A 17,462-nucleotide genomic window follows, 5' to 3' on the forward strand; every position below is an offset into this window, starting at 1 on the left:
AGATTCATGGGGGTTGTAGGTAACCCACAGCAGAGAGGGGAAGACTGCCTAAAATATAGGACCACTATAGTGCATACGCGTTTTCCTGGCACTATAGTGCCCTGAGGGTGCCCCCCTCCTCCTCCTTTCCCAGTCATCAGCTGAATGCGCATGCGCAGCAAGAGCTGCGCGCGCATTCAGCCAGTCTCATAGGAAAGCACTCAATCTGTGTATAACAGAGCTCCACAGTAATAATACTCCCAGTAATATGTCTGAGTGTATAACAGAGCTCCACAGCAATAATACTCCCAGTAATGTGTCTGACTGTATAACAGTGCTCCACAGCAATAATACTCCCAGTAATGTGTCTGAGTGTATAACAGAGCTCCACAGCAATAATACTCCCAGTAATGTGTCTGAGTGTATAACAGAGCTCCACAGCAATAATACTCCCAGTAATGTGTCTGAGTGTATAACAGAGCTCCACAGCAGTAATACTCCCAGTAATGTGTCTGAGTGTATAACAGAGCCCCACTGCAATAATACTCCCAGTAATGTGTCTGAGTGTATAACAGAGCTCCACAGCAATAATACTCCCAGTAATGTGTCTGAGTGTATAACAGAGCTCCACAGCAATAATACTCCCAGTAATGTGTCTGTGTGTATAACAGGGCACCCCAGCAATAATACTCCCAGTAATGTGTCTGTGTGTATAACAGAGCCCCACAGTAATAATACTCCCAGTAATGTGTCTGAGTGTATAACAGAGCTCCACAGCAATAATACTCCCAGTAATGTGTCTGAGTGTATAACAGAGCTCCACAGCAATAATACTCCCAGTAATGTGTCTGAGTGTATAACAGAGCTCCACAGCAGTAATACTCCCAGTAATGTGTCTGAGTGTATAACAGAGCTCCACAGCAATAATACTCCCAGTAATGTGTCTGAGTGTATAACAGAGCTCCACAGCGATAATACTCCCAGTAATGTGTCTGAGTGTATAACAAGAGCTCCACAGTAATAATACTCCCAGTAATATGTCTGAGTGTATAACAGAGCCTCACAGCAATAATACTCCCAGTAATGTGTCTGAGTGTATAACAGAGCCCCACAGCAATAATACTCCCAGTAATGTGTCTGAGTGTATAACAGAGCTCCACAGCAATAATACTCCCAGTAATGTGTCTGAGTGTATAACAGAGCTCCACAGCAGTAATACTCCCAGTAATGTGTCTGAGTGTATAACAGAGCCCCACAGCAATAATACTCCCAGTAATGTGTCTGAGTGTATAACAGAGCCCCACAGTAATAATACTCCCAGTAATGTGTCTGAGTGTATAACAGAGCCCCACAGTAATAATACTCCCAGTAATGTGTCTCAGTGTATAACAGAGCCCCACAGCAATAATACTCCCAGTAATGTGTCTGAGTGTATAACAGAGCCCCACTGCAATAATACTCCCAGTAATGTGTCTGAGTGTATAACAGAGCTCCACAGTAATAATACTCACAGTGATGTGTCTGAGTGTATAACAGAGCTCCACAGCAGTAATACTCCCAGTAATGTGTCTGAGTGTATAACAGAGCTCCGCAGCAATAATACTCCCAGTGATGTGTCTGAGTGTATAACAGAGCTCCACAGCAGTAATACTCCCAGTAATGTGTCTGAGTGTATAACAGAGCTCCGCAGCAATAATACTCCCAGTAATGTGTCTGAGTGTATAACAGAGCTCCACAGCAATAATACTCCCAGTAATGTGTCTGAGTGTATAACAGAGCCCCACAGTAATAATACTCCCAGTAATGTGTCTGAGTGTATAACAGAGCTCCACAGCAATAATACTCCCAGTAATGTGTCTGAGTGTATAACAGAGCTCCACAGCAATAATACTCCCAGTAATGTGTCTGAGTGTATAACAGAGCTCCACAGCAATAATACTCCCAGTAATGTGTCTGAGTGTATAACAGAGCTCCACTGTAATAATACTCCCAGTAATGTGTCTGAGTGTATAACAGAGCTCCACAGCAATAATACTCCCAGTAATGTGTCTGAGTGTATAACAGAGCTCCACAGCAATAATACTGCCAGTAATGTGTCCGAGTGTATAACAGAGCTCCACAGCAATAATACTCCCAGTAATGTGTCTGAGTGTATAACAGAGCTCCACAGCAATAATACTCCCAGTAATGTGTCTGAGTGTCAGGGCCGGACTGGTCCACCGGGACACCGGGAAATTTCCCAGTGGGCCGGCACACTAGGTGGCCGGTGCGCGGCCGCCTAGTGTGCACCAGCCCGGGCCGCAATTACAGGGTGACCGGCAGGAGGGGATGCGCTCCTCTCCTGCCGGTCACAGAATGTAGCGTGGCCGGGCTGACAGACCGGGTAGGGGCAGTGGCACTGGGCCAGCCTCTTCTCCTGGGGGGCCCCCCGAGGCTGGCCCTGCTTACACCCGGTGGGCAGGCAGGCTGGCCGGTGCGCGAGGGAGCACTCTCCCCTGAGTGCTTCCTCTTCAGCTCCCTCGCGCACCGCAATGATACTGGAGCCGGAAGATGACGTCATCTTCCGGCGCCTGTATCAGTACGCGGCGCGCGAGGGACCTGAAGAGGAAGCACTCAGGGGAGAGTGCTCCCTCACGCACCGGCAAGCCTGCCTGCCCGCCGGGTGACCGGCCCCCCTGGAGCCCAGCAGCACCACTGGACCCCAGGGAATCCCCTCAGCACTCCAAAAGGTAAGGAGGCTGGGGGGACTAAATTAAAAAAAAATGTGTTAGTGTGTGTGTGTGTGTGTGTGTGTTAGTGTTACTGTGAGTGTTAGTGTGTGTGTGTGTTAGTGTTACTGTGAGTGTTAGTGTGTGTGTTACTGTGTGTGTTAGTGTTACTGTGACTGTTACTATGAGTGTTAGTGTCAGTGAGTGTGTGTCTGCTAGTGAGTGTCAGTGAGTCTGTTACTGAGTGTGTTTGTGTTAGTGAGTCTGTTTGATGTCTGTTAGTGAGTGTGTGTTTGTCAGTGAGAGTGTATGTTTTGTAAGTGAGTGTGTATGTATGTCTGTCGCTGAGTGTGTCTCTGTCAGTAAATGTGTGTGTCTGTTAGCTAGTGTGTATGCGTCTGTTCGTGAGAGTGTGTGTGTGTCTTCAGCACTTACCTTTCACCAGCGCCGGACTCCCTTGGCGCTGGGGATCCCTCCGCCGCTCAGCTCCGAATGTGCATGCACGGCAAGAGCCGTGCGCGCATTCAAACCGCCCATAGGAAAGCATTACTCAATGCTTTCCTATGGACGTTCAGTGTCTTAGAATCGCGGAAGCTCCTCTAGCGGCTGTCAGTGAGACAGCCGCTAGAGGCTGGATTAACCCTCAGTGAAACATAGCAGTTTCTCTGAAACTGCTATGCTTTTAGCTGCAGGGTTAAAACTAGAGGGACCTGACACCCAGACCACTTCATTGAGCTGATGTGATCTGGGTGTCTGTAGTGGTCCTTTAACCCCTTAAGGACATGTCATGATTCCCTTTTATTACAGAAGTTTGGTCCTTAAGGGGTTAAGTGTGTGTGCATCTGCATGCACTGGTGTACATACCCCGGTCGCAGGGGTCGCAACCCCTGCGACCAGGTGCCCGCCGCCATGTGTTGCGGCCCCGGCCTGCGCAGAGTAAGCGTGCGGGGGGGGGGGCCCAGGGATCAATTTTCGCACCGGGGCCCCATAGGTCATGTGTATGCCACTGGGTAGGGGAGCTTCTGTTCCCCTACCCGGTCTGACAGGAACCTGCAAGCGAGAACGCTCCTCCCGCGAGCAGGCATTTTGGAGCGTTGCCGTGTGTTACCATGGCAACGCTCCGACCTGCCTGCCGTTCTCGCGGGAGAAGAGCGAAGTCAGCCTGCAGCCAGAGGAGCTGCAGGCTGAACAGCACGCACCACCACTGGACCACCAGGGATTGAAAAGTTCCCCCTCTCCCCTGGGCCCTGACCAAAGGTAAAGGGGGAGGGGATTAAAAAGTTTTTTTTATATATAAATATATCAATGCTATAACCCCCCCCCATACACACACTACACTCCACCCCCCCACCAACAGCACCCCTCCACACACACAGAACCCCCCCCCCACCACACACAGAACACCTTCACACCTTCACGCACACAGCACCCCTTTACGCACACAGCACCCCTCCATGCACAAACAATTTCTTTCATGTTTGAGTGCTAGTTTTCAGTTTTTTTCCCGCTTCCATATCTGCGCACTATGCTGGCGCGATGCATTACGGGGCTGGTATGGAATTTTTTTCCAGGGCTGCTTTTCATTCCCAGTCCGGCCCTTCTGAGTGTATAACAGAGCTCCGCAGCAATAATACTCCCAGTAATGTGTCTGAGTGTATAACAGAGCTCCACTGTAATAATACTCCCAGTAATGTGTCTGAGTGTATAACAGAGCTCCACAGAATTAATACTCCCAGTAATGTGTCTGAGTGTATAACAGAGCTCCGCAGCAATAATACTCCTAGTAAACTCCCAGTAATGTGTGTGAGTGCATAACAGAGCTCCACAGCAATAATACTCCCAGTAATGTGTCTGACAGAGATCCACAGCAATAATACTCCCAGTAATGTGTCTGAGTTTATAACAGAGCCCCACAGCAATAATACTCACAGTAATGTGTCTGAATGTATAACAGAGCTCCACTGTAATAATACTCCCAGTAATGTGTCTGAGTGTATAACAGAGCTCCACAGAATTAATACTCCCAGTAATGTGTCTGAGTGTATAACAGAGCTCCACAGCAATACTACTCCCAGTAATGTGTCTGAGTGTATAACAGAACTCCACAGCAATACTACTCCCAGTAATGTGTCTGAGTGTATAACAGAGCTCCGCAGCAATACTACTCACAGTAATGTGTCTGAATGTATAACAGAGCTCCACAGCAATAATACTCCCAGTAATGTGTCTGAGTGTATAACAGAGCTCCACAGCAATAATACTCCCAGTAATGTGTCTGAGTGTATAACAGAGCTCCACAGCAATAATACTCCCAGTAATGTGTCTGAGTGTATAACAGAGCTCCACTGTAATAATACTCCCAGTAATGTGTCTGAGTGTATAACAGAGCTCCACAGCAATAATACTCCCAGTAATGTGTCCGAGTGTATAACAGAGCTCCACAACAATAATACTCCCAGTAATTTGTCTGAGTGTATAACAGAGCTCCACAGCAATAATACTCCCAGTAATGTGTCTGAGTGTATAACAGAGCTCCACAGCAATAATACTCCCAGTAATGTGACTGAGTGTATAACAGAGCTCCACAGCAATAATACTCCCAGTAATGTGTCTGAGTGTATAACAGAACTCCACAGCAATAATACTCCCAGTAATGTGTCTGAGTGTATAACAGAGCTCCGCAGCAATAATACTCCTAGTAAACTCCCAGTAATGTGTGTGAGTGCATAACAGAGCTCCACAGCAATAATACTCCCAGTAATGTGTCTGACAGAGATCCACAGCAATAATACTCCCAGTAATGTGTCTGAGTTTATAACAGAGCCCCACAGCAATAATACTCACAGTAATGTGTCTGAATGTATAACAGAACTCCACAGCAATAAAATTGTTATTAGTAAGTCACGTAAAATGTCTCTGAACAGCCCCCCCCCTTGCCACACACCCCAATCAAACTCCTTAAGTTGAGGTGTCCTTTTTTTGGCCATTTGAAATGTTGGGAGGTATGTTAACGTTTGGGACGGACATGGTGCTACTCGCAGACAGGCTTCACTCAGTGAACGAATTTCCTAAAATGACACCAAACTGATTAAGAGAAGGGAGGTCAGGCCACTGGTTCCCCTTAACTTAATTAGAGCTACAAGGTAAAATATAGCATAGCGTCCTTACCTGAATAGGATTATATAAAGTGAGAATTTAAGGTGAATTTCACATCTAAGGCCAATGCAGCCAATTAATCAATTTCGGCTATTTTGATTTTAAATCAAATACACCTTGAATTCTAACTTCAGTAAATAGCCCTGCTAATCTCCTCACCCAGAGCAGAGATTTCCGATTCCCAACCAGTTACCCATAACAGTGTGAGGAAGTCATTCTTGGCAATAGAGTATATTTACACTGATACCCATAAAATAAGAAATACAATTTGCTAAGTGTGATCTATTGGGAAAGAACTAGAGAAATCTGCAACACCGCCGACAAAAAGCATCAACAGCGTGTTTGCAAAATGAGTATTTCGTCAGTGCAGGCGTTGCCCTGTGATCCTCCCACAAATTGACTCTTTCACCCAAGAGCAGGGCTTCACCGTACTGCAGACACTCATTGCTCATTTTGTTCTTAGGAGCGGTTTCTGGGGACCACGTGAGATGGATCCAGCACTCTGACAAAGCCCTGCCGATAATGTGGCTCCAGTCATAGAATGCAAAAACCAGAAAATGCTGTGTGATAAAACAAAATGTATCATTGTCTAATTCAGGGTGGATTCTAAACAAACAATATTCGCCAAATTGCGAACTGTTGACAATTAAAAATTGAATTGAAAATGTCCAAAAATGACAATTTCCAGTTTGGAGAACAAACCACATAAACAGATTATTATTATTATTATTATTATTATTATTATTATTATTATTATTATTATTATGTTATTTATATAGTGCCAATAAATTCCACAGCAATTTATAGTGGGTGGACAAACAAACATGTAGTTGTAACCAGACAAGTTGGACACACAGTAACAGAGGGATTGAGGGCCCTGCTCAGTGAGCTTACATGTTAGAGGGAGTGGGGTATAGTGACACAGTAACAGAGGGATTGAGGGCTCTGCTCAGTGAGATTACATGCTAGAGGGAGTGGGGTATAGTGACACAGTATCAGAGGGATAGAGGGCCTGCTCAGTGAGTTTACATGCTAGAGGGAGTGGGGTATAGTGACACAGTATCAGAGGGATTGAGGGCCCTGCTCAGTGAGCTTACATGTTAGAGGGAGTGGGGTATAGTGACACAGTAACAGAGGGATTGAGGGCCTGCTCAGTGAGCTTACATGTTAGAGGGAGTGGGGTATAGTGACACAGTAACAGAGGGATTGAGGGCTCTGCTCAGTGAGTTTACATGCTAGAGGGAGTGGGGTATAGTGACACAGTATCAGAGGGATAGAGGGCCTGCTCAGTGAGTTTACATGCTAGATGGAGTGGGGTATAGTGACACAGTAACAGAGGGATTGAGGGCCTGCTCAGTGAGCTTACATGTTAGAGGGAGTGGGGTATAGTGACACAGTAACAGAGGGATTGAGGGCCTGCTCAGTGAGCTTACATGTTAGAGGGTGTGGGGTATAGTGACACAGTAACAGAGGGATTGAGGGCTCTGCTCAGTGAGTTTACATGCTAGAGGGAGTGGGGTATAGTGACACAGTATCAGAGGGATAGAGGGCCTGCTCAGTGAGTTTACATGCTAGATGGAGTGGGGTATAGTGACACAGTAACAGAGGGATTGAGGGCCTGCTCAGTGAGCTTACATGTTAGAGGGAGTGGGGTATAGTGACACAGTAACAGAGGGTTTGAGGGCCCTGCTCAGTGAGTTTACATGTTAGAGGGTGTGGGGTATAGTGACACAGTAACAGAGGGATTGAGGCCCTGCTCAGTGAGTTTACATGTTAGAGGGAGTGGGGTATAGTGACACAGTATCAGAGGGATAGAGGGCCTGCTCAGTGAGTTTACATGCTAGATGGAGTGGGGTATAGTGACACAGTAACAGAGGGATTGAGGGCCTGCTCAGTGAGCTTACATGTTAGAGGGAGTGGGGTATAGTGACACAGTAACAGAGGGTTTGAGGGCCCTGCTCAGTGAGTTTACATGTTAGAGGGTGTGGGGTATAGTGACACAGTAACAGAGGGATTGAGGCCCTGCTCAGTGAGTTTACATGTTAGAGGGAGTGGGGTATAGTGACACAGTAACAGAGGGATTGAGGGCCTGCTCAGTGAGTTTACATGTTAGAGGGAGTGGGGTATAGTGACACAGTAACAGCGGGATTGAGGGCCTGCTCAGTGAGATTACATGTTAGAGGGAGTGGGGTATAGTGACACAGTAACAGAGGGATTGAGGGCTCTGCTCAGTGAGTTTACATGTTAGAGGGAGTGGGGTAAAGTGGCAGTAACAGAGGGATTGAGGGCCCGGCTCAGTGAGCTTACATGCTAGAGGGAGTGGGGTATAGTGACACAGTATCAGAGGGATTGAGGGCACTGCTCAGTGAGTTTACATGTTAGAGGGAGTGGGGTAAAGTGGCAGTAACAGAGGGATTGAGGGCCCTGCTCAGTGAGCTTACATGCTAGAGGGAGTGGGGTATAGTGACACAGTAACAGAGGGATTGAGGGCCCTGCTCAGTGAGCTTACATGCTAGAGGGAGTGGGGTATAGTGACACAGTATCAGAGGGATAGAGGGCCTGCTCAGTGAGTTTACATGCTAGATGGAGTGGGGTATAGTGACACAGTAACAGAGGGATTGAGGGCCTGCTCAGTGAGCTTACATGTTAGAGGGAGTGGGGTATAGTGACACAATAACAGAGGGTTTGAGAGCCCTGCTCAGTCAGTTTACATGTTAGAGGGAGTGGGGTATAGTGACACAGTATCAGAGGGATAGAGGGCCTGCTCAGTGAGTTTACATGCTAGATGGAGTGGGGTATAGTGACACAGTAACAGAGGGATTGAGGGCCTGCTCAGTGAGCTTACATGTTAGAGGGAGTGGGGTATAGTGACACAGTAACAGAGGGATTGAGGGCCCTGCTCAGTGAGCTTACATGTTAGAGGGAGTGGGGTATAGTGACAGTAACAGAGGGATTGAGGGCCCTGCTCAGTGAGTTTACATGTTAGAGGGAGTGGGGTATAGTGACACAGTAACAGAGGGATTGAGGCCCTGCTCAGTGAGTTTACATGTTAGAGGGAGTGGGGTATAGTGACACAGTAACAGAGGGATTGAGGGCCTGCTCAGTGAGTTTACATGTTAGAGGGAGTGGGGTATAGTGACACAGTAACAGAGGGATTGAGGGCCTGCTCAGTGAGTTTACATGTTAGAGGGAGTGGGGTATAGTGACACAGTAACAGAGGGATTGAGGTCCTGCTCAGTGAGGTTACATGTTAGAGAGAGTCGGGTATAGTGACACAGTAACAGAGGGATTGAGGGCCTGCTCAGTGAGTTTACATGTTAGAGGGAGTGGGGGTATAGTGACACAGTAACAGAGGGATTGAGGGCCCTGCTCAGTGAGTTTACATTTTAGAGGGAGTGGGGTATAGTGACAGTAACAGAGGGATTGAGGCCCTGCTCAGTGAGTTTACATGTTAGAGGTAGTGAGGTATAGTGACATGGTAACAGAGGGATTGAGGGCCTGCTCAGTGAGTTTACATGTTAGAAGGAGTGGGGTATAGTGACACAGTAACAGAGGGATTGAGGGCCCTGCTCAGTGAGTTTACATGTTAGAGGGTGTGGGGTATAGTGACACAGTAACAGAGGGATTGAGGGCCTGCTCAGTGAGTTTACATGTTAGAGGGAGTGGGGTATAGTGACACAGTAACAGAGGGATTGAGGTCGTGCTCAGTGAGGTTACATGTTAGAGGGAGTCGGGTATAGTGACACAGTAACAGAGGGATTGAGGGCCCTGCTCAGTGAGGTTACATGTTAGAGGGAGTGGGGTATAGTGACACAGTAACAGAGGGATTGAGGGCCTGCTCAGTGAGCTTACATGCTAGAGGGAGTGGGGTAAAATCACACAAAAGGTAATTAGACTAATGACAGTTGCAAGAGAGGAATCAGTCAGGAGCTATTAGCAGTTTAATTGATACGCTTTTATGAAGAAGTGGGTTTTTAATGATTTTGTGAAGGAATGGAGACTGGGTGAGCATCTAACGGAGGAGGGAAATGAGTTCCACAGGAAAGAGGTACAGCTCTCGAGAAGTCTTGAAGAGGTGGGATTACGGACAGAAGATAGACGTAAGTCTTCAGCAGATCGTAAGGGCCTAGACGGGACATACTTGTGTATTAGGGAGGATAGATAGGTGGGAGCAGCATTATGTAGAGATTTGAAAGCAAGAACCAGAATTTTAAATTGAGCCCTATATCTTACAGGAAGCCAATGTAGGGACTGACAGAAGGTTGAGGCATGAGAGGTGCGGGTGGACAGGAAGATGAGCCTTGCAGCCGCATTCATTATGAACTGTAACGGCGCATGTTGGGAGCACGTAAGACCACTGAGAAGCTGATTACAGTAGTCAAGGCGAGAAAGAGCAGTGGAATGGACCAGCACCTTAGTCGCATCTGGCATAGCCATGGAGTAAAGATAAGTCAATCTCTTTACTTACGTCATCTTGGGGGTGTAATTATCTACCACTATAGCGTAAGGGTTAGTATAGTATGGCTTTAAACTTGCTACACCTACTAATATAATGCAATGGTAACACCCCATTCATAATGTTGTTTTGTTTTGAATCTATAGGTGACAATCTGAGTTCCTGTAAGACACACAATTCGATGAACTCTCTCTGCCGAGATGGGAAATGTTAAACGGAAATCTCCCACCGTGTGCAGCTTCATCTCACCAAAAGAGAAAGTCCATGTTTTTACGGAGAAGAGCATCAGCTGTCTAAGCCTGGCCCTTGCAACGTTTTTTGAGCTGCAAGTCCCAGTTTCTTTGCGCTTAAGCAAGATTTCAAGGTTGGCCAACCAGATCACCATGTCTTTAAAGTCCATTTATTAATGCTTCACGCTGTGGGGATATGCAGGAAAAGTTGTGTCCACATACCGCCTGAGTGAATTCAGTTACTAGCCAGGGTTATCGACTAAACAAGTCACCGGACCCCCAGCGGAAATGTCACTGTCTGGCGTCTTTACAGTTTATGCATAGTTCCACCTTAAGGTTGAAATAACCAAACAGGATACATTCTCTAACTCAACTATGCTTCCAGTTTGGCCTTAAATTTGAAATACATTTTGAATTCACCTTCAATTCTCAGTTTTCTGAGGAGTAACCCTGCTAGTGGGATACTGTTTACAGTGCACAGGAATTCAGATTAAACACTCACGTGTTACCAATACTATAGTTGGTGCAAGCCAGACATACCCAGCATCTGCTTCTCGTCAATCGCCCTTTTTAAGTGAATTTGGGAAAACACGGCTGCCATGTAGTTGTAGTTCAGTTGCAATTTGATTGTAATTGGTTCAAGATATCTTCCAATGAACCTCGCAGCAGCAATCAGATCCATTTGAAGATAGCAGGAAACCATTCTGCTCAGTGCGGTTTCTATTCAGATGAATACAGTGACTCTCATAGTAGTATTGTATCAGCCCGAGATAAAGAAAATTAAGACGAACTAAAGTGATCTAATTTGCGGTAGAAAGTTTGATAGTTCCTGGGATAGACCCTGTGGTAGGGGTTATAGAGTAATCATAGTGCCTTCCATGAAAAGGATTAAGGAGTTACTCCAACCACGGGAACCATTACAGTGTTTTGAAGTGGTCATGGTAGTCTGATTCTGGATGTGCAGTGTTTGAGATATTTGTAATTGTGTGCTGGGGGCTTGTTGGCACTGCCAATGTCAATTCTGTGTCTGTCGTCACTACGCACAGCACACTGACAACAGACGTACAAATCTTCTTCCATTGTCCTCAGTATATATTTTTTTTAACTCTCCCCTTATCGCCAAGAGCATGCGCTTGAGCCGGAGAAGCCGACCAATCGCAGGATTCCCGATGAGCACACGGCCACAGTGATGTCAGGGGGGTGTGGAAAATCAGCGCAGGGAGCTGAGTAAAACTTCTTTCATTTTAAGCTGTAATGCAAGCGACGGGGGACACCTTCTCCATATTGCTCAATAGGGCATTTTACACCAGGGGGTCCAAGACAGGTTACCAGTTTGGGGCTCCTTCTTCAATCTTCCCATTGGGGTGGTTAATGGGACCAGGCAAATTCATGGTTCAGGGACCTCTGTCTGACCCCTGGGCTGAGGCAGCCACCTAAAGCTACCTTCTGGTTAATGTTGCTCTGAATAGGACCGCCCTAAACTAGGCTTTTACAGGTTAATTTTTAACAAAAACTACTTAAGGGCTTTAATAGATTAAATCAGCACGTACTCACATAAATCTGTCTTCACTTTCAGAATAAGAGCATGGTAGGAAAACCAAGCATTTACTTATGAATTAACACATTTCACTATTAAGTATCACTGTCCCTTTAAGACTACCACTAATCATCTCTGCTTGATGATTGAGTCACAGCCTCTCCCCGGACTGCTTGATGGTGTAACCGTCATTCTGTAATCCAATATATTAACCATTGGGCTTGATTGAAAGCATTTGCAGTGCATTTAGCCAAGACCCTTACACAAGGCTGGATAGCACATATACCAGATGTGTGGAGAATCGTTTTAGGACAGTGTTGTTTGTACTGAATGACATAAATCAGAGATTTTGTGCGATCGTTTTAGTTATGACCAAGTAACAAAATATGAGTTGCTGTGAAACGAGAACTCTCCAATATTAACCTACATCATACCAGAGGCTAATGATGAATTAACATAGCCCGCCAGGTATTTTGAGAAATCTGTTTAGGCTAGCACTGTATCATGGGAAATGCAGTTTTAAAACATCTGGGATGATAAAGTTAACCAAAGACTGTTTAAAATCTATATTTATAAAATGCATTTAATCAATGTTGTAGAGAGAAATGGTTATACATAATGAAAATCTACCTATATTTTGATATAGGTTGGTGTATTTATACATGACTTACCTCTGTGTCTCCTCCAAGCTCTCTTCCAGTGTCTGTGCCTCGTTCCCCTCATCTGTCTGGATTTCTTCATTGTCCGACATCTTGTCCTATCACTGAAGTGTCACTCTGTGCGTGTAATTCTCTGGTACTCTGAGGGTGGGGCAGACTGCGCGTGGACGTCGTGCTTCAGTGGAGTCCAGATGAGAAAGATGGGTGTTGGCGAGTGGTTTTTTTTCTGACACTCAAAGCTTTTTTCCCCCCTTGATATCAGTTTTCTAAAAGTTTGGTTTTATGAACGTCTTCTCTTGAAGTGTGTGAAAGGTTCTAAAGTCCTATGTTTTAACGTAGTGATGTGTAGAGTCACTTCCTGTTCTGTCTATGACTGTGTGTATCATTGGTTTCACGAGTCTTACGTTGGCCTGTATGGCGTATTGTCATTCGGTTACCTCCTAACTGGTCTTGTCTTTCGATTCTGAATTGTACGAATCACCTATCCGACACCTGCCGTAGTTGTGCTATGTGTATCTGCTCCCTCTATTCTTTTCTAATTCTTTGCAACAACTTAGGGTTCTTCACGAGCTGCAATGTGTCATCGGGGTGGCCACACTCCCTCCCCCCTTTTTGGTGAACTTCAGGATGTGGTTTTCAGGCAAAATTGCTCACTTCTGTATTTCCTATTGCAAAGAGAATCTTAAAAACTGAAGAAGATAAACGACGTGTGCAGTTTTTGTAGAATTCTCAGAACAATCTATAATTATTTATTACATACCAAAGCAGAGAAAGAAGTCGATTTAAACATTTTCTCTCAGATTGGAATGAGGTGCCCAGATAGCAAAATCTCTGAGTAAAATATAGATATTTCGTAAAGTCCACTTTTATCAGTTCAGAGATTCAGTAGACTTTTAGAGGAGTAAATGAAGTCTATACTGCACGGAATAACCAGTTTCATGATTTAATACCTAGTGCAGCTTCAGCCTAGTATACAAAGAATATGGCTGCTTTCAAGAGCTTTGGATTGCATATTGCAAAACTGTAACAGAACACATTAAAAGAAGTGTTTTAGTATACAACACGAGTTTGTATTCACTGAATTGGGAATTGAAGAGAATTGGCAAGAAAATTCCACATGGAAGGCCAATAATAGCCCAACCAGAATCCCTTCTGACATTCTGCTCTTTTAGCAGCTCACATACTATTATTATTATTAATATTATTAATATGATTAGTATTATTATTATTATTATTATTATTAATATCATTATTATTATTATTATTATTATTTATTATTAATATTAATATTATTATTAATAATATTAATATTATTATTATTTATTAATATTATTATTATTATTATTATTATTACTGGCATTTATTATTTGAAGTGTTCTATTTGATTCTTCGCCAGAATCATTCATTAAAAAGCGAAAATGTTATTCACTAAAGTGAGAATTCAAGATGAATTCAAAGTGGATTTCTAAATTCAGAGTCAAATTAGCCGAACTGGATAAATTCTCTGTCAGCTACAGGACAAGCATTTTCCTGGGCCGTCTGGACCCTGTCCCCCGCCACTCCCTGGCATGCAAGCATGATCTCCACCATAATGCAGGGGCAAAGCTAAAGTAGAGGGGGACCTTGTGCAATCATTGTTTGGGCCCCATTGTTGCAAGGGTGGCCAAAAGGTAGATCCCTATCTGTCGTGCAACTTCAACAATGTTTTGACAGCTTGGGCTCTACCATTTCCCCATCCTTGCAGGGTTGTATGTAGCACTGAGCAGTGTTTGTGTGTTTGAATGTAAACCTGTTTTTGTATGGAGTATGTTTGTGTGAATGTAGGGGAGTGTTGGGGTTGGAATGCAAGCATGCATTTATGTGTAGTGTTGGTTTTTGAATGCAGGGGTGTGTTTATATATTATTTTGGTGTTTAACACAGAGGTGTGTTTGTTTGAAGTGTTGGCGTTTGCTGAGATGTATGCTCACACACACACACACACACACTGTCACACACACACACTGTCACACACACACACACAGATACACAAAGTATGCACACTTGGCGAACTCATTAATTCATACCACCTGTACGCTGACAACACTCAGATATCTCTCCTCCCCTGACCTCTCCCCTGACGTCCTAAAACTGTGTCACCAATTTCCTTTCTTCCCTCTCTGATTGGATGTCCTCCCGCTTTCTGAAACTCAATCTCTCTAAAACTGAGTTTCTTATTTTGCCTCCTCTTTCACTCTCCCTTCAGGTTGACGGTACCTGCCTCACCCCATCCTTTCAAGCTGGCTGTCTTGGTATCACTTTTGATCCTGCCCTCACCTTTGCGCCTCATGTCCAGTCTGTTGCTAAAACCTTTCGATTACAACTTAAAAATATTGCCCGCATACGCCCCTTTCTTAGGGAAGATGACATTGTGTCAGGATCGGGACAGGGATCCAACACGCAGGGTACAAAGAGTGGAAAGGTACGTATACCGGGCCTTAGAATGGCCGGACTAACGTACCGAGAGTGATAGAGAATAGTCAGAGACAAGCCGAGGTCGAGGGAACGAGAAGACAGATAAGCGAGAGACAAGCCGGGTCAAGGGATAAGAGAGAAACAGGGTAGTACAACAAGCCGAGTCAAAACCAAATAGAGCAGACTAGAATACCAGAGCACTGAGTGACTAGACAAGCTAGAACCACGACAGGGCAATGAGCTGAAGAGAGAAGCAAGCTTAAATACCCTGGCTCCGGATGGTAAGCACGCCTCTGACAAGTGCCGATTGGATATCGGACACTTGAGTGACAGATCGCTCGTGATAGCGTAATGACGTCACGTATTGAGCGTCCTGCTAGAAAAGGATGTGGATTCCTCGCGGCCGGTGTTTAAGTGGCTGGATGAACCGCGAGGAACGGAGGAAACAGCTCGCCTGGATGGATAAACCACCAAGTCTCTACCTCCCTTAGAGGTAGAGACCTCAGGTACCCTGACAGTACCCCCCCTCTCAGATACGCCCACCGGGCGGAAGGAACCGGGGCGAGATGGGAAGCGGAGGTGAAATGCTCTGCGAAGGCGAGAAGCATGAACGTCCTCCTGAGGTACCCAACTCCTCTCCTCAGGACCATATCCCCTCCAGTTGACCAGATATTGCAATTTTCCCCTTGAAATTCTGGAATCAACGATGGAGCTTACCTCGTACTCCTCCCGACCCTCCACCTGAACAGGAAGAGGCGAGGAGACCTTAGAGGAGAATTTGTTGCAAATAAGGGGTTTTAACAAGGAGACATGAAAAGAGTTAGGAATGCGTAAGGCAGGTGGCAGAGCAAGGCGATACGCAACCGGATTGATACGAGTGAGAACCCTGTAAGGGCCTATGTAGCGAGGAGCAAATTTCATAGATGGAACTTTTAGTCGAATATTCTTAGTACTTAACCATACCCTATCCCCAGGAACAAAAACAGGAGCAGTTCTTCTATGCTTGTCAGCGTGTTTCTTGAACAACGAGGAACTATGTAACAGAATTTGCCGAGTCTGATCCCATAATTTCTTCAGGTTGGCGACATGATCATCAACCGACGGTATCCCCTGAGAAGAGGAAAGCGAAGGAAAAATCGAAGGATGAAAGCCATAGTTCATGAAGAAAGGGCTAGAGCGAGTTGAATCGCAAACAAGGTTATTGTGTGCGAACTCCGCCCAAGGAATCAGACCGACCCAATCGTCCTGGTGTTCGGAAACAAAGCAACGCAGATACTGTTCGATCTTTTGATTGGTACGTTCAGCAGCTCCGTTAGACTGAGGGTGATAGGCCGAGGAGAAGTTCAATTTGATGCCCATTTGAGAACAAAAGGATCTCCAGAAACGTGAGACAAATTGAGAGCCTCTATCAGAAACAATCTCTGAAGGAATCCCATGTAGGCGAAAAACCTCTTTTGCAAAAATCTCCGCCAATTCAGGAGAAGTCGGAAGTTTAGGTAATGGCACGAAATGGGCCATCTTAGTAAATCTATCCACCACCGTGAGAATAACAGTCTGTCTCTTGGAAGCAGGCAAATCAACGATAAAGTCTATGGATAAACAGGACCAAGGTTTCTCAGGAATGTCCAAGGGGTGTAACAGGCCACATGGAGATGTATGAGGTAGTTTAGTTTTGGCACAAGTTTCACAAGCTGCGAAGAACTCCTCAATATCTTTTCGAAGTGAAGGCCACCAGAAATCCTTGGATATCAAAGAGTATGTCTTGCGAATACCAGGATGACCAGCTACTTTACTTTCGTGAAAACATTGTAAGAGCTCCAGTTGAAGTTCAGGAGGAACAAAGTTTCTTCCCTCAGGGGTGTTTCCGGGAGCTAGATGTTGTGATTTCAAGATCTGGTCAAGTAGCGGAGAATGAATTTTGAGACTGGTATTAGCAATAATATTGCATTTGGGTACAATGGAGGACATAAGTGGTTCAACTGAAGCAGAGGGCTCATATTGGCGAGATAGCGCATCGGCTTTAGAATTCTTTGACCCAGGTCTGTAAGTCAGAACGTAATTGAAATGGGTAAGAAACAACGACCAACGAGCCTGCCTGGAGGACAACCGCTTAGCCTCTCCGATATAAGACAAATTTTTGTGGTCAGTTAGAATGGTAACAGGATGTAATGTACCTTCCAATAAATGTCTCCACTCTTTCAAAGCCTTGATAACCGCTAGTAATTCTCTGTCACCAATGTCATATCTGCTTTCAGTACCGGTCAATTTTTTAGAGAAAAATCCAC

The 17,462-nt window shown here is 45.2% G+C and overlaps 1 protein-coding gene across 1 annotated transcript in view; it reads right to left on the bottom strand.

Annotated features, from left to right (window-relative positions):
- The window catches only part of LSP1 (lymphocyte specific protein 1), a 105,852-nt gene extending 92,570 nt beyond the window's left edge, over nucleotides 1-13,282 (bottom strand). Inside the window, exon 1 of the mRNA XM_063438351.1 lies at nucleotides 12,738-13,282. Within this exon, the coding sequence (XP_063294421.1) occupies nucleotides 12,738-12,817 (80 nt within the window). The 5' untranslated portion in view covers nucleotides 12,818-13,282. The remainder of the gene's footprint in view (nucleotides 1-12,737) is intronic.
- Between the last annotated feature and the right edge of the window lie 4,180 nt (nucleotides 13,283-17,462).

Source organism: Pelobates fuscus, chromosome 12, assembly GCF_036172605.1.
Source record: "Pelobates fuscus isolate aPelFus1 chromosome 12, aPelFus1.pri, whole genome shotgun sequence".
NCBI lineage: Eukaryota > Metazoa > Chordata > Amphibia > Anura > Pelobatidae > Pelobates > Pelobates fuscus.